Here is a 23,103-nt window from a genome sequence, read left to right as displayed (position 1 = left end):
GCTGCTGACCTCAACTCGGGACGTTGTGGGTCGGTGAGGGGAGTACTTCGAAGACCTCCTCAATCCCACTAACATTCCTTCCAATGAGGAAGCAGAGCCTGGGGACTCGGAGGTGGGCTCCCCCATCTCTGGTACTGAGGTCACCGAGGTGGTCAAAAAACTCCTTGATGGCAGGGCCCCGGGGGTGGATGAGATACGCCCGGAGTTCCTCAAGGCTCTGGATGTTGTAGGGCTGTCTTGGTTGACACGTCTCTGCAACATCGCATGGACATCAGGGACAGTGCCTCTGGATTGGCAGACCGGGGTGGTGGTCCCCCTCTTTTAGAAGGGTGACCGGAGGGTGTGTTCCAACTACAGAGGGATCACAGTTCTCAGCCTCCCTGGAAAAGTCTATTTTGGGGTTCTGGAGAGGAGGGTCCATCAGATAGTCGAACCTCGGATTCAGGAGGAACAGTGTGGTTTTTGTCCTGGTCGCGGAACAGTGGACCAGCTCTACACCCTTAGCAGAGTCCTGGAGGGTGCATGGGAGTTTGCCCAACCAGTCTACATGTGTTTTGTGGACTTGGAAAAGGCGTTTGACCGTGTCCCTCGGGGAATTCTGTGGGGGGTGCTCCGGGAGTATGGGCTACCGGACCCCCTGATAAGGGCTGTTTGGTCCCTGTACAACCAGTGTCAGAGCTTGGTCCGCATTGCCGGCAGTAAGTCGAACCCATTTCCAGTGAGAGTTGGACTTTGCCAGGGCTGCCCTTTGTCACCGATTCTGTTCATAACTTTTATGGACAGAATTTCTAGGCGCAGCCAGGGTGTTGAAGGGGTCCGGTTTGGTGGACTCAGGATTGGGTCACTGCTTTTTGCAGATGATGTTGTCCTGTTTGCTTCATCAGGGCGTGAACTTCAGCTCTCTCTGGATCGGCTCGCAGCTGAGTGTGAAGCGGCTGGGATGGGAATCAGCACCTCCAAATCCGAGACCATGGTCCTCAGCCAGAAAAGGGTGGAGTGCCCTCTCAGGGTTGGGAGCGAGATCCTGCCTCAAGTGGAGGAGTTCAAGTATCTCGGGGTCTTGTTCACAAGTGAGGGAAGAATGGAGCGTGAGATCAACAGGCGGGTCGGTGCAGCATCCGCAGTGATGCGGGCTCTGCATCAGTCTGTCGTGGTGAAAAAGGAGCTCTCAATTTACCAGTCGATCTATGTTCCTACCCTCACCTATGGTCATGAGCTATGGGTAATGACCGAAAGAACAAGATCGCGAATACAAGCGGCTGAAATGAGTTTCCTCCGCAGGGTGTCTGGGCTCTTCCTTAAAGATAGGGTGAGAAGCTCAGTCATACGGGAGGGGCTCAGAGTAGAGCCGCTGCTCCTCCGCATGGAGAGGAGTCAGATGAGGTGGCTCGGGCATCTGATCAGGACACCTCCTGGACGCCTCCCTGGTGAGGTGTTCCGGGCACGTGCAACCAGGAGGAGGCCCCAGGGAAGACCCAGGACACGCTGGAGGGACTATGTCACCCGGCTGGCTTGGGAACGCCTCAAAATTCTCCCGGAAGAGCTAGAAGAAGTGGCCTGGGAGAGGGAAGTCTGGGTATCTCTGCTCAAGCTGCTGCCCCCACAACCTGACTTCGGATAAGCGGAAGAGGATGGATGGATGGATGGATGGATGGATGGATGGATGGATGGATGGATGGATATTAAAGGGAATGACAGGTTTCAGTGGTGCTACAGAGATGTCTCCCCTAACCAATTAGCATGTAAACATTCAGCATATCATTAGGATATTGAAGGAAAGCCATCCAGCCATCCATTTTGTACTGCCTTTCTGTTGTGGATTGTAGGGGAAACAGTCTTAAGTAAAGATGCTCAGATGTCCCTTTTCCCCGCCACCTCTTCAATTTCCTCTGGGGAGATACCGAGGTACTGTATTCTCTCCAGCCTTTCCTGGATCTTCCCCAAGGTCTTCTCCCAATTAGGCATGCCCAAAAAACCTTCCTCAGGAAGGTGCCCAGGAGGCATCCTCATGAGATGCCCTAACCACCTTTAACTGGCTTGTTTCTATGTGGAGCAGCAGCAGCTCTATTTTGGGCTCCTCCCATATGTTTGCACTCCTCACAGAATCTAAATGCTGAGCCCAGTAACCCTTGTGCTTGTATGGTATCTCTGATTTAGCTCACTACTCAAAGCTTGTGGCTGTAGGTGAGGGTAGGTTCATAGATCAACTAGTAAATCAAGAGCTTTTCCTTTCGGCTCAGCTCTCTTTTCACCATGACGGACTGACACTCTGAATTTTATTGCTGAGAACCATGACATCAGACTTGGAGATGCAACTGCTTATCCTTCACACTCTGCTGCAAACCTCCCCAGTGTGCACCTAAGGTCATCATCCAATACAGCGAACAGGGCAACATCATTTGTGAAAAGCAGAGGTGCAATCTTGAGGTCATCAAACTGGACTCCTTTCAACCCTTGGCAGCACCTCAAAATTTTGTCCATAAAATTATGAACAGAATTGATGAAAAAGGGCAACCCTAAATGACCACTGGGGAGGGGGGGGGGTTTCAGCACCCCAAATCCCAGTCACAAGTCCCAGAAGCAAATGCCAGATTTATTATAATAATTTACCTTATGAAAAGCTTCTTTAATAAACACAATCGCCAATCCATATTCTTTCTTGCTTGCTTCTCCTCCAAATCACCTGGATGAGGTTGAGTTGCTTCTTTTATTGTGGACCTGGAAGCCATACAAAGAAGAAATTATTAATCCCAGCAGCTCCCAACAGAGGCATGCATGAACCCCAACAAAGCTGCCCTATGGGACTTCATTTCCCAGCATACCTTGCATGTGTCCACACAGGTAGCATATCCCAGGGAAGATTGCCACCTAGCATGTCGGTGGAGTAAGAAGTCCTGCCAGGTTGTCTCCCCTATCCTTCCATCCTACTGGTCTCCTAGCCAGGTAAGACTCTTCAGTCTATCCTTGTCAGGAAGCTAACATTCTCATCTGCAAATCAGCATACTTTATCAGCTCTCTGGCAAGAGAATCTTGCTCTTGTTTGTATCCACTCAGTGCCATGGTCTCCCAGCCAGGTAAGGAATCAGAAACAATCCTGACGAGGACTCTAGTGCAGGCATGCTGTTCAGCACCTGGCAGAGTCTCACACCCACGGGGAATGAGTCTCACTTACTGCTGGCAATGTGAACCAGACTCTTGCTGTGGTTGTACAGGAAACAAATAGCCTGCAACGGCTGGGCCGATATTCCACACTCCAGAGCACCTCCCACAGGACACCTCAAGGGTTAGGGTTAGCTAAAGCTGGAACACACCCTCTCTTCTCCTTTCTTTAAAGATGAGGACCACCAGCCCAGTTTGCCAATCCAGAGGCACTGTCCCCAGCCTCCATGTAGTATTAAAAAGATATGTCACCTAAGACAGCCCAACAACATCCAGGAACTCTGGGCAAATATCAGAGCCTCGTCACTGAGGAGTTTTTAAACTATCAGCAATTTAAGCTCCAGTGATGGGTGAGTGCCCCTCCAAGTCCCCTGACTCTGCCTCCTCTAAGTAAAGTGTCACAATGGCATTTAGGAGGTCCTCAAAGTGCTCCTTCCACCACATGACTATATAACCAGGAGAGGTCATCAGCACTTACCCCCCTATATACACAACATGACTGATAGACTGCGTTCCTCTTCTGAGTTGCCTGACAGGTTGCCAGAATTGTTTTGAGGGCACCTGAAAGTCCTTGGCCACACCAAAGTTCTCCAGTGCCCAAGTTTTTGCTTCAGTGACTGCCATTGCAGCGTTCCGCTTGGCCTGTTGGTAACTGTTAGCTGCCTGTAATGTACCACAAATTAGCTAAGCTCAGAAGGTCTCATTCGTTCGCCTGATAGCCTCCTTTACCGCTAGGGTCCACCATCAAGCTCGAGGATTGCCGCTGCCATGGCACCAATGACCTTCTGGCTGCATCGCTGCTCAGCTGCATCAGCAATGAAGTCACAGAAATGTTTCCAGTCTCTCTTGGAATCCAAGATAATTTTCTCTGGAGTCCTTACTATACGTTTGGGCCTGCCATGGCTGCTTGGCTTCTTCCCTCACCATCTAATAAAGCTCATTTTCAGTTAGTGATCAGCTGACAGCTTTGCACCTCTCTTCACTCAAGTGTCCAAGGCATATGTGTAACAATTCGGTCTGCCATGCTGACACAAGATGATCGTTACCGCTAACCTGTCCTAATTTGCGGCAGATGATAAAAAGGATAGGCCAATATCACTTTCTGTAGAGCCCCCCGTACATACTTTATTTTAAAATGTTCAGTCACCCCTGATGCCAGAGCATTTATAGTCCAAGACAAAAAAGAGACTAGTGGTCAATATCCATAAACACATGAGGAATTTACATCACAGAAAAGACAAGAGAAAAAAAACATAACAATCCCTTCCATCTGCCCCCCTTCAACCCAAAATAACCCTTATATGTGACGATGCAAAAAATATTTCTATATACAATAAGAATATCCTTCCCCCAGTTCCCCTTCCAGAGCTTATAAGTAAGTCCACAGTTCCAGCCTCTGTGGGCAGCAGGTGAAACGAAGAGTACTAATAGATGCTGACTCCTAGCAGTGAAAAACCTTCACTGTAAACGCTATACAGTCAGTCTGCGCCATGATAAAGAACAGTAAGGTCTTCGAGAAGCTCACCCGAGTCCATGGGAAATAATGGAACGCCCAGTTCACCAGTCAAAATAGAATTACTGACTTCCACCTAACCGTCAGGACTTTAGAAGCTCCAGGACTTCATCTCAAGGCTCAAGCAAATGCTGATCTGCTTCGTTCGATTTTCCCCGTCTTCTTCTTGGCTGTCTTCTCTCCCTTTACACAGTGTGTTTTATGCAAATTGCTCCCTGAAAATAAATAAATGGAAACCGAAGTCCCACCTCTGGGGCACCGTTGTCTATCTCAGTCTGTAAGTACAATCCCCACAAAACCCGATAGACAGTACAAAAACATTTTTATTTATGTGACAGTGCTACATATGGTCATAGGTTTGATGACATGACTTTGAAATTGATCATTGGACTATAGCCTGGGGTTCTGGTGTTTGTTATGTGAACACTATGCCTAGCACACAAGTCCAATACCTGGTGGCATGGATCGTGGACTATCTTACAGACAGACCTCAGTATGTGCGTCTCGGGAACTGCAGGTCTCACATTGTGGTCAGCAACACAGGAGCGCCACAGGGGACTGTACTTTCTCCGGTTCTTTTCAGCCTATATACATCAGACTTCCAATACAACTCGGAGTCCTGCCATGTGCAAAAGTTCGCTGACGACACTGTTATCGTGGACTACATCAGGAGTGGGCAGGAGGAGGAGTATAGGAACCTAATCAAGGACTTTGTTAAATGGTGCGACTCAAACCACCTACACCTAAACACCAGCAAAACCAAGGAGCTGGTGGTGGATTTTAGGAGGACCAGGCCCCTCATGGACCCCGTGATCATCAGAGGTGACTGTGTGCAGAGGGTGCAGACCTATAAATACCTGGGAGTGCAGCTGGATGATAAATTGGACTGAACTGCCAATATTGATGCTCTGTGCAAGAGAGGACAGAGCCGGCTATACTTCCTTAGAAGGCTGGCATCTTTCAACATCTGCAATAAGATGCTGCAGATGTTCTATCAGACAGTTGTGGCGAGCGTCCTATTCCATGTGGTGGTGTGCTGGGGAGGCAGCATAAAGAACAGGGACACCTCATGTCTGGAAAAACTGGTGAGGAAGGCAGGCTCTATTGTAAGCATGGAGCTGGACAGTTTGACATCCGTGGCAGAATGATGATCACTGAGCAAGCTCCTGTCAATCATGGAGAATCCACTGCATCCACTGAACAGTATCATCTCCAGACAGAGGAGCAGCTTCAGCGACAGACTGCTGTCAATGTCCTGCTCCACTGACAGACTGAGGAGATCGTTCCTCCCCCACACTATGCGACTCTTCAATTCCACTCGGGGGTAAACATTAACATCATACAAAGTTATTGTCTGTTATACCTGCATTTTTATTACTCTTCAATATTGGTTTTTTTATCAATATGCTGCTGCTGGACTATGTGAATTTTCCCTTGGGATTAATAAAGTATCTATCTATCTATCTATCTATCTATCTATCTATCTATCTATCTATCTATCTATCTATCTATCTATCTATCTATCTATCTATCTATCTATCTATCTATCTATCTATCTATCTATCTATCTATCTATCTATCTATAGCAAAACAGCACTTGGGTTCAGAATGGGTAGGCCATTCCTCTCAATCACACTCTTCCAGGTTTCATTGTTGTCATCCACATGAGCATTAAAGCCCCCCAACAGAATGCTAGAATCCCCAGAGAGAGTACCTTCCAGCACTCCCACTAAGGTCTCTAAGAAGACCAAATACTCAGACCCAATCGTCAAGGCATAAGCATAGACAACAATCAGAGCTGTTCCCTGACTCACAGTCACAAGGAGGGGACCCTGCTGCCTCTCCACCTGGGTTGCTCCTGTGTGGAATCGAGTCCAGCTCCTCTTCAGGAATTTGGTTCCAGAGCCTTTGCTGTGCATTGGGGTGAGCCAGAATGTATCTAGACGGTACCTCTCTACCTCCAACACCCAGCTTAGAAGAGAGTCAGTTTCATCATTCAGGCATCATTAGTCTGCCAAGGCACTCTCCTTTGACTTCTGGCAAAACCACAATGTACCAACCCCAATGTATCCTCCAGCAGGTGGCTGGCCCATTGACAATAGTCCCATGTTGCTTATTTAGGCTGTGCATAGCCAGGCTACATAGGTAAAGGCCTGTCCACCAAGTGCTATTCAACGATGCTAAAATCCTTCCCCACCAAGGTCTGGCTCCAGGGATTGTCCCCGGTTTTCCTTTTCCTGACAAAGGTACTAAGTGGTTGATGTAAGCTCTCAATAAGGTCATGTGAGCCACACTTATTCAGATCCTTTGCCTAGAACCAATTTGCCTTGTGTGGCCCTACCAGGAGTAAAGCTCCTAAGATTATTAATCCAGCCATCCATCCATTCCGCTACATCCTAACACAGGGTCACTGAGGTCTGCTGGAGCCAATCCCAGCCAGCACAGGGTGCAAGGCAGGAACAAATCCTGGGCAGGGCACCAGCCCACCGCAGGGCACACACACACACCAAGCACACACTAGGGACAATTTAGGATCGCCAATGCACCTAACCTGCGTGTCTTTGGACTGTGGGAGGAAACCGGAACACCCGGAGGAAACCCATGCAGACACGGGGAGAACATGCAAACTCCACTCAGGGAGGACCCGGGAAGCGAACCCAGGTCTCCTAACTGCAAGGCAGCAGCGCTACCACTGCACCATGCAAGATCATTAATAATAATAATAATTCATTTTATTTATAAGGCACTTTACATTAGTAGTAAATCTCAAAGTGCTACATAAAAATATTTAACAAAGACAAAACAAGTTAAAAACAGAGATAAAATAAAAATAATTAGTAGCATTCTTGTTAATATGCTTTCCTAAATAAAAAATTCTTTAGCTGTTTTTTAAAACAGCCCACAATCTACTGTGTTCTCAAGTTCTCTGGTAGGGCATTCCAGAGCCGTGGAGCAGCAACTTCAAAGGCTCGGTCACCCATTGAACGAAGTTTGGTCATAGGGGGGCGAAGGCGGTAGGTATTTGCAAAACGGAGGTTTCTTGTAGTGGATTGTAATATAAGGAGTTCCTTAAGATATTGTGGAGCATTTCCATGAATACATTGATGATTGAGCAGACAGAGTTTGTATTCAATACAGAGATGGATAGGGAGTCAATGAAGTGACTGAAGGATTGGTGAGATATGCTCATATTTCCACACCCTCATCAGGATCCTTGCAACACTATTTTGAATTTGTTGGAGCTTTTGAAGGCTCTTATGGGATATCCCAATGTGGAGTGCTTTACAATAGTCAAGCCTGGAGGAGACAAAGGCATGAACCAGTTTTTCAACATCACAAAGGGAGAGGCAAGGACAGAGTTTGGCTGTGTTTTGGAGATGAAGGAATGCAATTTTACAGAGGTGATGGACATGTGTATCAAATGAGAGATGGGAGTCTAATTTGACACCCAAATTTGTAACAGAGGGGGAGAGGGTAATAGTATGACCAGAAAAGGAAATACAATTTACAGAGGAACAAAGTTGATTGGGGGTACCAATTAAAAGAGCTTCAGTTTTGGTGCTGTTCAGCATAAGGAAGTTCTTGGACATCCAGGTCTCAATCTCATCCCAGCAGGAGGAAAGGGTTGATGGAGGTGTAAGAGAAATCAAATCCAGTCTCACATAGAGCTGCATATCACTGGCATAGCAATGGATGTTAAAAAGGGTCAGCCCAAGGACTGATCCTTGTGGGACCCCACAGGTGACAGTGTGGGTACGAGATTTAGCATCCCCCAGGGCCACATACTCAGCCCTATCTCTGAGATAGGACTCTAACCACTCCAGAGCAGTGCCAGAAAGCCCAATTATATGGTGGAGACGATGGAGAAGACTATTATGGTCTACTGTATCAAATGATGTGAGATCCAGGAGGATAAGGAGTGATGGAGAGCCTAGTCAGCAGCCATCAGGACGTCATTGGTGACTCTGACCAGGGCTGTCTCTGTACTGTGAGAAGATCGGAAACCAGATTTAAATTTTTCAAAGAGATTCAATTTTTTGAGGTGATCCTGAAGCTGGACCAAAACAACCTTTTCCAAAACCTTAGACAAAAATGGAAGGTTGGAAATCGGATGATAGTTTGCTATCACTTCAGAATCCAAAGAAGATTTTTTTAAATTAGGTCTAATTTTTGCAGCTTTCAAGGCCAGTGGGACTGAGCCGCTCTGGAGAGAGTGATTAATAATGTCAGCAATGAGAGGGCTTATGTCTGATACATTAGCTTTTACCAGAGGAGTAGGAAAGGGATCCAAAGAACACGGTGAAGGCCTCATCCTCCGGATGATCCCCTGAACTTCTTTACCTGTAGTACAGAGGAACTGGGAAAGGCAGCCCATTGGCTTTGGTGTGGAAACATCCGGCGATGGAGGGCCGGAGGCAGACAATGAGGAGAGGATGGTATCTACCTTAGAGGTGTAATATTCAATAAAATTATTGCACTGCTCCTCTGTAAAATTATTACAGGCGTTGGTATGTGGATTGAGTAAATCTTTGGGACACACAAACCACTCCACCATGATACAGTGGTGATTTATAGAGGACACCTAAGTAATGACTACTGAAAATAGGGCTTTATAGCCATATGTGAATAATAAATTAAAAATCAGTCATTTCAAACAGTAGTAACCAGTAGCAACTTTAGGAATGTCTTGGCTTTATTTAGTGGTATTTTGATAAGAAAATGTATTCATTTCTATCAAAAACATGAACATTTCTGGGTGTGCCCAGTCTTTTAAATGCTTGAGTATTTTATTCCAGTTTGCACTTTTATGATGTTTATTGTCATTTTTTTGTTGCTGTTTTGCAAAGAAATGGAAAAACATTTCCTGAAGCTGCACTTGAGCCATCTTTACCTGACAAAGCACAGGTGATAAAGTGCTAATCTTGTAAAGCCTGTCCTTCCAGATTACTAAATGATGGTATTGATTCTGTTTCTCTGTGGTTTTGCCCACAGTGTTATTTCTTTCTCACTGATAAGGCCTGATCTTTAATGTGCTGAAGTCACTTTTATGTATAGAGCAGTGTCTGCACAATCTGCAGCTCACACTTCCACAGAGATGGCACTGACTGTGGGACATGCTTAAATCTAAAAGAAATCACTTCCTTCTGTGCTGTCTTATCAGTGATTGAAAAATACATCAATAAAAATATATATATAGACTGTTAGAAGTGATATAAAGGTATCCATTTTCTATCTTAGTGCTTCTGGGTGCTTTAAATCTGTCAGGGTTCATTGCTAAACGGCTTTTATGACTATTTCATTTAGTGATTTTCTCTGTAGTTTTAGAGTTTTGGGATGGGGGTCTTTATAAAAGACACAAATTGTGCGTCTTCACAGCAATGAAATCTACATAAGGTTTTCATTTTTAACTCTCTCATTTTTAGAACAGGACATTTTAGAGATTTTCCTCCTTGATTGTATATTTATGAGTAATACTATAATTCCACTAACCTCTCTGAACATTAAACTTGTTATTTGTTTAATTTAATTTCTACTGTATTTATATAAATAAGGCGTGTATTAAACTTTTATTATCCATGAAACTCCATTAAAATGTAAACTTGGATGTAAGATGCTGTTGGTAATTTTGTGTTCTATTTTAAAACCCATATGGCCCATAAGGAAATAATATCCATCCATTTTATGAGCCCACATCTTCATTTACATGTTTGGGCAGTTAGATGTTGAACAAGTTCATCTTGGGTTACATCCACAATTAAAAATGGTGTTTTTAAATGAAAACGATCTCTGTCCCCCACCCACACTATAAAGCCCAAAAATGCATGTGACATAGTTGGAGCTTGCATGCATCGGTGGTGTTATGATTTGGAGTTAGAAACATGACATATGGTGTGAGGCCTCTAAAAAGCTCCACAAAAGGCAGGCCGCAACCTTCACATGCCAACCCAGAATAGGCTCACTTTAAACCATCTTGCCCCAGAAATCTACCTGCAGGCTACAGCCTGAGTAGGCCAAAATGGGCAGCTGGCCTTGAATGTTCAAAAAGTCCATGATTTACAAAAATGTCTTACAAGGAAGTTAAACTCTGTCTTGTGAAGACAATCCCAAACTGCATTTTTTTTTATAAATTGAGGTTTTGTTTACAGAAAAAGGAAAAATAACAAAAATGCTCAAAATAAAGAAAAGATGTGCCTAAAAAGGCAATCCAAAGCAAACAAGTTCCAATACGTAACTCGATAGCAAAAAACAAAGATAGAGCAGAAATAATCAGAAAGCCAGCACAGAAACCAATACTCACTATTCACTCCTTAACACTAGAATGCACTGCTGATGACTCCTTTCCTCTGGGCTACTTATCAAGCCAAAGGGCAGAGCCAGCAGCGGTGATGTCAGGGTGACCCCCCCCCCCCCCGCCTTGGGGCGCAACCCACAAAGAACAAAACTACATTTTAAGAGAAAGTACACAAATATCACATCACACATAAAAACAAAAGAATTAATATATATATATATATATATATATATATATATATATATATATATATATATATATATATATATATATTGTGGTGGATTGCCCTCACCCCCAGGCCGCCAGGAGGAGCCGTCCGGACAGCATGATCGTGCCCCAAGTTCCAGCAGGGCCTCATGGACTATGTAGTTTTTATACACAACCCTGCTGGATACCTTGGGGGCAACCGGGAGTCACTGTAGGGGGGCTAGTGGGCTCTTATGTGCCCTATAACCCGGGAGTGCGTCATCATCACATGACAGGAAGGAACGACGTGCTCCCGGGCTGAAGAAAGGACTGTTTACCCTGACCCAGAGGGAATAAGGACTTGTGGGTTTGACCAGGAACCACTTCCGGGTCAGGGGATATAAAAGGACTGTGGGAAAGCCCAGACACTGAGCTGAGCTGGGAGGTAGGGTGGCAAGTGTCTGGGCGAGGAGGAGAGAGTATTATTTATAGAGAATTGTGTAGTATATGAGTAGTGTGGTGTGGAGAGTGCTTTGTGCACGTGACAACAAAATAAAGAGTTGTTATACTTTTACCTGGTGTTCAGAGTGGTACCTGAGGGTTCAAGAGGTGGACCACACCTCTATCTGTTACACTGGCGTAGTCGGCAGGATACTCTGGCCGTCTGTTGGCAGAGGATCTGCGTTAAAAAGAAATTGTGTAGTAGCAGAGAACCCTAAGAAGGTCCCTCTTGAAACCGCGGAGGTGAAAACCCCACCCGCGACAAAGAGCGCTGCTAAAGTGAGCCGAAAAATACAGCAGACAACAATGGGGAAGAAATCTGGGAAGAAGACGGGATCTACCCAGAAGACTTCGGTCCCAGATGGGCTGGAAACGATGTGGGCTTACCTGACAGGCGGTGAGGAAGACCGGGCGCAGTACAAAGCCGAGCAAACCCAAGCGGGGCGGCAGCCGGAACGTTGCAGGATCGCAACTCCCGAAGATTTTTATAGGGAGTTGGAACAAGATCGTCTACGTTCCGAGGTAAGTGCTGGGAAAGCACTCGAACCGCCGGGAACTTGTTATTCTTGCTTTGCAGAGGCCTGTCTGCACGAAGCGGACAGAGAGCATGCCCGCCTCACACCTAGGCAAGATGGCCGCGAGAAGAAGAAGGCGAGCCGGTCTAGGAGTCTGCAGAGGGGAAGCCCATATGCTGACAACGACCATGTGACCTCGCGCGATGGTGGCCGGGAAGACGGTCAGTGTGGCTCCTTCGGTGAGGTCAATAATTCCCCGACGAGTCTGAGCTCCCTGAAAGGGAAGGGGGCGGCGAGCGAAGCAGCGCCGAAAATACTCAAATTTAAAGAGGGGCGGGAAGTGACTGAACGGTCTGCCGACAAAGTTAAAGAGGCAGACCGCAGCCAGCCGCGGGAGGCTACCCGTTCCTCTTCGGACTCCAAGTCCCAGAAGCCTGTGCGAAGCCCAGCAGAGCACGTGCCAGGAGTGGACGTGCTCATTGGCTCCCGGCCGGAGGGTGAGGGAAACAAGGAAGTAACCTTGCCTCCGGCCGAAATAACTAACTTTATAAACTTACGGGAGCTCAAGAAATATCTCGAGCCCCTATACATCTTCTTTCAGGATCTGAAGGACATGAAAAAGCGTGTGGAGGAGCTGGGAGCTACAGCCGAAGCGCCACTAAAGGGATTAATGGACTACCTGCGATGATTAGGCCAAGAAGCCCCGACCTCAATTAATGCGGCGGTGCAGGTGAGTGCCCTCTGTACCGTATATCATAAGGGGACACAGTGCGATTCGGCACCGCATTTAATAAGTAGCGGGTGCCAAAGCGCTGTGAACCCGACAGTTGAGTGTGGCACGATGACTAACTGGGTGGGGGAGGAACTAATCGAGCCGAGGCATGCGTGTGACGTGGCCTTCCGGAGCGAGTCACCACTCCAGACCCCGACCAGTGTAATAAGGGTGTTGTCGTTGGTTACCGGAGGGGCGGAGGAAGTGCCAATCAAACCGGGGCAGCTGGAAAGTGCTGTTACCCGGAGCGATGTGGCGCTAATGACGCCGCCTCCTAAATTGCATAGGACAACGGGCGTGCAAACAGCAAAGAGGCTCTCTCTTCTCCAAAGAGAGCCTCACACTGTGCACAAGCCCCAGAGAAAGCAGGAGATCCCTGAAATAAAATGCGGGTCTCCTGACAAAATAAAGAAACGGGCAGAGAGCAGTAAAGCGGCCGTAAAACCCTCCTTAGCGGAGGAAAGGGTGGAGCTGAACGAATTCCCGAGATGTTTTAGTTCTCAGGAGGAGATGCCACCAGGAGGACGTCGGCGGTGCTATAACTGTTGGCAACTGGGCCATGTGTGGCGAAGTTGTCCGCGGAGGACAGGGGAGCGATGGGATAGCAGATACACCGTTCCCCCAAGATTCGCTGGGGGATCTCGACACACATAGCCAAGGTCCGGATAGCGCATTCTCCTGGAGGAGGACGTCCCTCGCGGGGATCGACGCTCCGCCCCAGTTGTCGTCGCTAAGGGGGGGGGGGACTGTGGTGGATTGCCGGCATTTTATTCCGGCCCTCACCCCCAGGCCGCCAGGAGGAGCCATCTGGACAGCATGATCGTGCCCCAAGTTCCAGCAGGGCCTCATGGACTATGTAGTGTTTATACACAACCCTGCTGGATACCTTGGGGGCCACCGGGAGTCACTGTAGGGGGGCTAGCGGGCTCTTATGTGGACCACACCTCAATCTGTTACAATATATATATATATATATATATATATATATATATATATATATATATATATATATATATATATATACACATGAGGAATAACTCAAAATAAACAAAGAAATATAAAACAAACACAACTTTAACCTGATACATAACAGCCGGTAACAGGAGGAGGAAGTGTCTTTCATGCTTAACATTTCTTTGTAACTTGCATTTACACATGCAGAACATCAATGTTGAATAACAGAAACAAAAATGTAGATGCATACAGGTTAGCAACACAACAAGTGTCATGGAAAGCAACTCCTCTGTCTCTGCCATGTTGGAATATGGTTTTCTTTCATGAAGGGTAAACCAAACAGGGAGTGAAACCTTGTAATGAGCAGAATCCAATCAGGGAAAGGCCACATAATAAGAACAAACCAATCAGAGCATGATTAGTGACTATGTTTTCAAAACTCTTTGTTTACACCTGTCCAACTTACAACACTAAGCTCGCGTTTTCAGAAGTACACGACTCTGGAGAGCAGTTTTAAAAGTCGACATTTTCAAGTGTTATAAGTGCCAGGGTAGTGTTGACAAATGCTGAGAACAAAGACTAATGTCTTCCTTTTAAAATGGAAACCTAGCAGTATGGACTAGCATGAGGCACATCTGCACCTGCAATGAAAGGAGAGTCTCTATGTAACATAACATGTATGTTGCAAGAATGTGGGGGGAAACTCATGTAGGGCGGAATGTCCAGAATAAAAGTCCACCCTAGTCAGGAGTTGATCCCAAGTGCATGGATCTGTCAGGCAGGAGCATTGAGAATGTTTACTGCATAAAGATTTTTTAAACTAATAAACATTTTGTATTTTTGATTTGGAGTAGAAGGTAATTATACTGTATATTGTATAACATCTAAAACCATATGGTTTAATAGAAAGACATGACATATAATTCAGTTTTGTATATGACAACTGTTCCTCTCCTGGCTGGGGTTCAAATTCTGTTATGTCTTACAGATTCATTTTAAATCCTATGTTTATGTTAATATTGTTGATCATTGTTAATATTGTGCCACCTGCCTGTTACTGTCAAGGAGCTGTCCCTCAGCCAACAACCCACAGTCCCTTGCGGTTAATTGTGAATTTGCTCATGGTTTGGTCAATTCTTTTGTGTTTATTTTGTATTACTGGATTTTTGATCTCTGTGTTTATTTTTGACCAATCTTGGATTTTGTATTTAGATTTGTCTGTTGTTTTGAAGACATTGCCTTATGTGCCTCTTGTCTTGTGCTTTTTGGAACTTTATTGTTTTATAGAGCATTTTGTGAAATTAAATAATTTTATTTTATAAAGATTGTCCATTGCCCTTTTAGTTACTTGCCAGGGTTTGACTGTTTTTCCTCAATCTGTGGGCATTTCGAATGATTGTTGAAGACTTTGTACATGAGAACTGTTTAGTTCAGAACAAGTACCATGTCTAGTAAATATACTCAACACATTATTATTATTTTTAGTATTATTGTAGTAGCAATTTACAGTATGAGGAGTGTAATGGAGGTTCAGTGTTTGTCGCTGCCAGCTCGTGTCACCATGTACCATATGGTTAGGCCATACAGCACCTTCAAATAGTATTCAGGCCCATTCACTTTAGCGTCATGCCTGGAGGAGACAAGACACCACTCACCAACTGTGCAATACCTTTCGAATGGCAAAACATGGTAGTGGCAGGCTGCATCAAGGACTGGGAGACTAGTTTGGATTGAGGGAAAACTGAACCAAGCAAAGTACAGAGATATCCTTAAATGTAAACCTGCTCAGGAGTGCTCCGTACTGAAGGTGAGCTTCAAACAGGATAAAGCAATGTCAGCACAGGAATGGCTTAGGGACAACATTTTGAATGTCCTTGAGTGGCCAAGCCACAGCCCGGACTTAAACCCAAGCAAACATCTCTGGAGAGACCTAAAAACAGCTGTCCACCAATCGTCTCCATCCAACCTGACAGAGCTTGAGAGGATCAGTAGAGGACAATGGCAGACAATCTCCAAATCCACTCCACTGTATGGAGCTTGCCATGCCAAGTCCAAGAAGACTCTGGGTTGGAAATGCTGTCAATAGGGCTTCAAATACTGTAAGTACTGAGTAAAGGGTCTAGATGATTATGTTAATGTAATGTTTCATTTTTTTTATTTTAAAAAAGTTGCAAAAGTTTCTAAAAATCCAGTTTTGCTTTGTCTTTGTGGGATATTGAGTATTGCTTAATGATGAAAAAATTATTTAAATAATGTAGCACAAGGGTGCAACATAGCATAATGTGAAAAAAGTGAAAGGGTCTGAAGATGTTCTGTGCTCTTTAATGGACCTTGTATGGACTAAAGGATTGAAAAACAGACAGGTATTTCTTTGCAGTTTGTCATTGTAAAGCTTTATGTCACAGTAGGGAAGACACAGTGGGGGGACCACACTTCTCATAATGCCTTGTGTTTGTTTGTACCTCTGTAGTACACATCTGGTGCAAGGTACTTCTTCCTAATAGAAACTGGTTGGTTGGCTCTCTGTGTTTAACAAAGATTTGGACACTCTTTTACAATTGCTTAAGAAAATGTACAGCACCTGTATGAACTAACTCCCAAATAACGTTTTGAATAATGTCTTAAAGGTCAACATGTACTTGTCTGCCCTATGTGTTGGAATCCCAACCCCAACATAGTTATCAAGGTCAAAATGACCCACAGTTCTGTTAATAGGTGTAATATTTTTATATGATTTTTGTTTTCACTTAACACTTTCTCATTTAAACAGTGTTTAAGGTTTTAACATTTCCTAACAACTTAAAGAAGAAAACACATGAAGAGAGTGAACACCTTCCATTAATCCAGTAATGTTATATTGTGAAGAAGAACGAGGAGAGTTTAAGCCTAGATCTGCTCAGCAGTAAAACCTGGTGATGAAAGCAGGACCATTACCAATGCACACTAAAAAAATTGTCACACTGGGGAAGCTCATACAGGCAGACGATCCAGTTTAAGTTAAAAGCAGATGTGATAGAAGACCAGAACCATTGGAAGTCAGACTTAGGTGCAGTACTCAACTCACATTCTGAGTAAAGAAGAAGCCCTGAAAAAACCCACTGATATTAGGAAACTAAAAGATAAAAAGCAACATATAAGAAATGTATCACAAGAGATTTTGAGTTTCATCTTCAAGAGGACTGTCAGGGAAAAGCTGCACTACAAGAGCATATTTCTGAAAAGTAATAAAAGTTTAGGTTGGCATCTTAAGGTCATGTCACATTACATGAATTTTCCAAGGTTTCTCAGTTGCAGACTTCATTTACATTATCTTAGATAGTTGGAGGCAGTCATGTAGTCTGACATACTCAGTGACTCAGTCCAACAAGTCCGCGCCTCGCCTCTCAAACAGGTATGATTTTGTCTTTAGTCATAGGGGTGGCTTATTGTGTGTGTGTGAGCTGATAACCAATGAGCACTCAGCAAGAAGCACAACACGTAGAATGCAGAAACAAGGAATAAGGAACGCAGCCATTTTGAACCTCGCCAACAGAAGAGAAGCTCGTCTGTCTGATGTTGCATATCGTACTGTATGTACCACAATTGAATGGAGAAAATAAAAAAAGGCACCCAACCTCACAGTAAACATGGAGTTCCAGAAATGATTTAGGAAGCATATAAATAATATTCTGTAACATTGGATGCATTACATAAATAAATTGAGATGAACTGAAGAATTTGGTTTGTTACTTTTCTTTTCCTTTAGTGACCAGCACTGTGTGTGTTATGTGTAATTCACGGTCTTGATTTCACATTGATATTCAGGTTATCTGAAGAATTTTAGGCATCATTAATGATTTGATTGATATGTACATCCATCTTTGTGCAGGATTATGGTGGACCTAGTTGCAGATCTTGATATCACAGGAATTCTAGAGTGTATTTTAATGGTAGCTTCCTTCATCAGAGCATAGATGGTTATGCATTTTTAATTAGATGTAATAAACAGCACAGATGCAGACGTTTTCTTTTTGACTTAAACTGCTCCATATATCCACCTCTTTTCTAAACCCATGATCACAATGAGCCTGGCTTTAAAATATTTTAGAATGTATTTATGGTCAGACATCCCATTCCCATTGGCTCCTGCGTTATGTCAATATTGCTATAATGAGCTGTTACTACTTGAACCCAAACACAGGAAAAGTAGAGTTAGCAAACGGGTGAATAGTCATTTCTAATTGAATGAAGCTTTGTGATTTTTTTTTATTTGCATTTACTTTTTCTACTTGGGCTAAATAAAATGGACAGACAACCTAAAGTGAGTCTGCCCTTTAACATGAAAGTCTCTTAACTGATTTTCCCTCCCATTGCCACCTTCTTTCAATGACCAGTCACCCCCACACCATACCTGCTACATCAACAACTCCTACCAGTTCAATATAAGTGGCCAGTGATGAGTCCTCTTCTGACCATCAGTATGGGCTAACTGAAGACCATGTAAGGAGACAAGTGAGGAAGCTACACACAGGAAAAGCCAGAGGACCAAATGCTGTCAGTCCTCAAGTTCTTAAGGCCTGTGCCAACTTTGTGGTTTCCTCTGTTACTTTTTCAGTCTTGCCTTGTCCTTCCTCCTCAACAAACTTTACAGTAGCCATTGTGTAGTTCAGTACGCAACATTCTCCTAGCATCTGTCAAACCCAGAATGGTCCACCACACTACCAGAAAGTGAATCATGGTTCATCACTCGAGAGAACATGTTTCCACTGCTAAATAGTCCAATAGCAACAACATCAACGATATTTATTTATTTAGCACATTTTCATAAAAATGACATAGCTCAAAGTGATTAACAGGATGAAGAAAGAGAAAAAACAAAATGTAAAAATAAAATTAGGCAATACTAATTAACGTAGAATACAAGTAATGTCCGATGGGCAGGGAGGATAGAAAAAACAAAAAAAAACTCCAGACGGCTGGAGAAAAAAATAAAATCTGCAGGGGTTTCCAAGGCCACGAGACCACCCAGCCCCCTCTAGGCAGCCTACCTAATATAAATGACCTCAATCAGTCCTCATGGTATTCAGGCTTCACATTGAAGAACTTGATGATGATGGTCATGTGGACCTCTGGTCTTCAATCCATCAATCCAGGGACTGTGTGGTGCTTTGATCAGGTGGTGGTGACGTAGATCACCACCACAGAAAACCGGAGAAAGAACAAGAGAGAAAGTAGGGGTTAGTACGGATTTCTGAGCCACCATGAATGACAATGATAATTAAATGCTGTGGAACGAGCCCCGGACACAGACAGACGGACATCATTTTGTCACCCAGCACACGTTTATTTACAGTATGTACAATAATAAGTCAAAGCACAAACCCAGTGCCTCCAGCACCAATCCCCCAAAGTCCAGGCCTCTCTCTCCAGTGCCTGCCTTCTTCAGGCTGCCTCCATTCCTCTCCAGCAAGACTCTTGTCCACCTCCGGTCGAGCCCCGGGTTAACAACGACCACCACCAGTACTGTTAGCCAACAGGGTGTTGGCGAAAATTGGGCTACAGTTGGCCAAAGAAGAACAAGAAGGAGAAGAAGAGGGGGAGACGTGTCTGGAGGCAGGAGGAGAGGAGGAAAGTAAAGAGAGTGGAACTGAGGATAGGAACTTTGAATGTTGGCAGTATGACTGGTAAGGGGAGAGAGTTAGCAGATATGATGGAGAGAAGGAAGGTTGATATATTGTGTGTGCAAGAGACTAAATGGAAGGGGAGTAAGGCCAGGTGGATTGGAGGTGGATTCAAATTGTTCTATCATGGTGTGGATGGGAGGAGAAATGAGGTAGGAGTTATTCTGAAGGAACAGTATGTCAAGAGTGTTTTGGACATGAAAAGAGTGTCAGGCAGAGTAATGATTATGAAGCTGGAAATTGGAGGTGTGATGATGAATGTTGTTTGTGCATATGCACTGCAAGTTGGATGTGCAATGGGTGAGAAAGAAGATTTTTGGAGTGAGTTGGATGAAGTGATGAACAGTGTACCCAAGGGACAGAAAGTGGTGATTGAAGCAGATTTCAATGGACATGTTGGTGAAGGGAACAGTGGAGACGAGGAGGTGATGGGTAGGTATGGTGTCAAGGAGAAGAATGAAGAAGGTCAGAGGATAGTGGATTTTGCCAAAAGGATGGACATGGCTGTGGTGAATACATATTTTAAGAAGAGGGAGGAACATAGGGTTACGTACAAGAGTGGAGGAAGATGCACACAGGTAGATTACATCCTATGCAGAAGAGTTGATCTGAAGGAGATTGAAGACTGCAAAGTAGTGGCAGGGGAAAGTGTAGTTAAGCAGCATAGGATGGTGGTCTGTAGGATGACGTTGGAGATCAAGAAGAGGAAGAGAGTGAGGGCAGAGCCAAGGATCAAATGGTGGAAGTTGAAAAAGGAAGACTGCAAGGTTGAGTTTAGGGAGGAGGTGAGACAGGCACTGGGTGGCAGTGAAGAGTTACCAGACAGCTGGGAAAATACAGCAGATGTAGTAAGGGTGACAGCAAGAAGGGTGCTTGGCGTGACATCTGGACAGAGGAAGGAGGAAAAGGAAACCTGGTGGTGGAATGGGGAAGTACAGAAGAGTATACAGAGGAAGAGGATGGCAAAGAAGAAGTGGGATAGTCAGAGAGATGCAGAAAGTAGACAAGAGTACAAGGAGATAAGGCGCAAGGTGAAGAGAGAGGTGACGAAGGCTATAGAAAAGGCATATGATGAGTTGTATGAGAGGTTGGCCACTAAGGAGGGAGAAAAGGACCTGTACTGATTGGCTAGACAGAGGGACAGAGCTGAGAAAGATGTGCAGCAGGTTAGGGTGATAAAGGATAAAGATGGAAACGTACCCACAAACGAGGAGAGTGTGTTGAGCAGATGAAAAGAGTACTTTGAAAGGCTGATGAATTAAAAGAACGAGGGAGAGAGAGAGAAGGTTAGATGATATGGAGATAGTGAATCAGGAAGTGCAACGGATTAGCAAGGAGGAAGTAAGGACAGCTATGAAGAGGATGAAGAATGGAAAGGCCGCTGGTCCAGATGACATACCTATGGAAGCATGGAGGTGTTTAGGAGAGATGGCAGTGGAACTTTTAACTAGATTGTTTAATGGAATCTTGGAAAGTGAGAGGATGACTGAGGAGTGGAGAAGAAGTGTACTGGTGCTGATATTTAAGAATAAGGGGGATGTGCAGGACTGCAGTAACTACAGGGGAATAAAATTGATGAGCCACAGCATGAAGCTATGGGAAAGAGTAGTGGAAGCTCGGTTAAGAAGTGAGGTGATGATTAGTGAGCAGCAGTATGGTTTCATGCCAAGAAAGAGCACCACAGATACAATTTTTGCTCTGAGGATGTTGATGGAGAAGTTTAGAGAAGGCCAGAAGGAGTTGCATTGCGTCTTTGTGGACCTGGAGAAAGCATATGACAGGGTGCCTTGAGAGGAGCTGTGGTATTGTATGAAGAAGTCGGGAGTGGCAGAGAAGTACATAAGAGTTGTTCAGGATATGTACAAGGGAAGTGTGACAGTGGTGAGGTCTGCGGTAGGAGTGACGGATGCATTCAAGGTGGAGGTGGGATTACATCAGGGATCGGCTCTGAGCCCTTTCTTATTTGCAATGATGATGGACAGGTTGACAGATGAGATTAGACAGGAGTCCCCATGGACTATGATGTTTGCTGATAACATTGTGATCTGTAGCGAGAGTAGGGAGCAGGTTGAGGAGACCCTGGAGAGGTGGAGATATGCTGTAGAGAGGAGAGGAATGAAGGTCAGTAGGAACAAGACAGAATTCATGTGTGTATATGAGAGGTTGGTCAGTGGAATGGTGAGGATGCATGGAGTAGAGTTGGTGAAGGTGGATGAGTTTAAATACTTGGGATCAACAGTACAAAGTAATGGGAATTGTGAAAGAGAGGTGAAAAAGAGAGTGCAGGCAGGGTGGAGTGGGTGGGGTAGAGTGTCAGGAGTAATTTGTGACAGACGGGTATCAGCAAGAGTGAAAGGGAAGGTCTACAGGTCGGTAGTGAGACCAGCTATGGTATATGGGTTGGAGACGGTGGCACTGACCAGAAAGCAGGAGACAGAGCTGGAGATAACAGTGCTAAGATTTGCACTGGGTGTAACGAGGATGGATAGGATTAGAAATGAGTACATTAGAGGATCAGCTCAAGTTGGACGGTTGGGAGACAAAGTCAGAGAGGCGAGATTGCATTGATTTGGACATGTGCAGAGCAGAGATGCTGGGTATATTGGGAGAGGGATGCTAAGGATAAAGCTGCCAGGGAAGAGGAAAAGAGGAAGGCCTAAGAGAAGGTTTATGGATGTGGCGAGAGAGGACATGCAGGTGATGGGTGTAACAGAACAAGATGCAGAGGACAGAAGGATATGGAAGAAGATGATCCGCTGTGGCAAACCCTTAAGGGGAGCAGCCAAAAGAAGAAGAAGAATGTCCATCTTTATATGGATGAATCTGTTGTTCCATTGTTGCTGTAGTATCCATTGTTTAAAATCCACAGTATCCCTTTGATGTTTTGTAAGTCAAACTTTCTAATCCTAACATAGTTTTGAATGCTGATAAAACAGAATTGCTGTTAACAAGAACTGTTACATTGACTATGATCCTCCGAAGGTGTTTATTGTGAAAGGAATCCAGCATTGACAGAGTTTCAGAATGCGGATCTTGGTGTTTGGCTTAATGAAAACTTTACTTTTAAATCTCATGCAAGTAATTTGATAAATAAATTGAAGATCAAAAATAGTTTCTGCTTTAGAAAAAAGAATGTATTTCTTTATGTGTAGCTGGAAGTGAATTGATGAGGCAACCTTCTTGTCAGTTTTTGATTATGGGGATCTATAATAAGAGCAGGCTTCGCCATGACTCAATAGCCTCTGGACACAGTCAATCACAGTTACAGTTGTCACCACCACACGTCGTATAGTGAAACAGGATGATCCTCTATGTCTGTGATATGAACCATACATTGGCTTTTGATAATTTATTAGTATCTTATTTGCCATTTGCTTTTACGATGACTTTCTCTAGTGCCTGGAATGTGCCTCATGTCCCACGAGTTGTTACTGAACTTGGAAGGTCTGCCTTCAGTTATTGTGCACCAGTAACTTGTAATAAACTTTAAAGCCTTAAATTTACATACACCATTTCAGATCACCATACTATACTTTGCTATTGTTTTAACA

General features: G+C 44.5%; 1 protein-coding gene across 1 annotated transcript in view; it reads left to right on the top strand.

Moving 5' to 3' along the window:
• LOC127526020 (craniofacial development protein 2-like) overlaps positions 1–20,710 on the top strand; it is a 252,633-nt gene extending 231,923 nt beyond the window's left edge. The window contains exon 2 of the mRNA XM_051919851.1: positions 19,492–20,710. Within this exon, the coding sequence (XP_051775811.1) occupies positions 19,549–20,676 (1,128 nt within the window). The 5' untranslated portion in view covers positions 19,492–19,548 and the 3' untranslated portion in view covers positions 20,677–20,710. The remainder of the gene's footprint in view (positions 1–19,491) is intronic.
• Positions 20,711–23,103: the final 2,393 nt, after the last annotated feature.

This window comes from Erpetoichthys calabaricus, chromosome 16 (assembly GCF_900747795.2).
Source record: "Erpetoichthys calabaricus chromosome 16, fErpCal1.3, whole genome shotgun sequence".
In the NCBI taxonomy this organism is placed as follows: Eukaryota; Metazoa; Chordata; class Cladistia; order Polypteriformes; family Polypteridae; genus Erpetoichthys; species Erpetoichthys calabaricus.
This window is presented reverse-complemented; position numbering and strand designations above follow the sequence as displayed.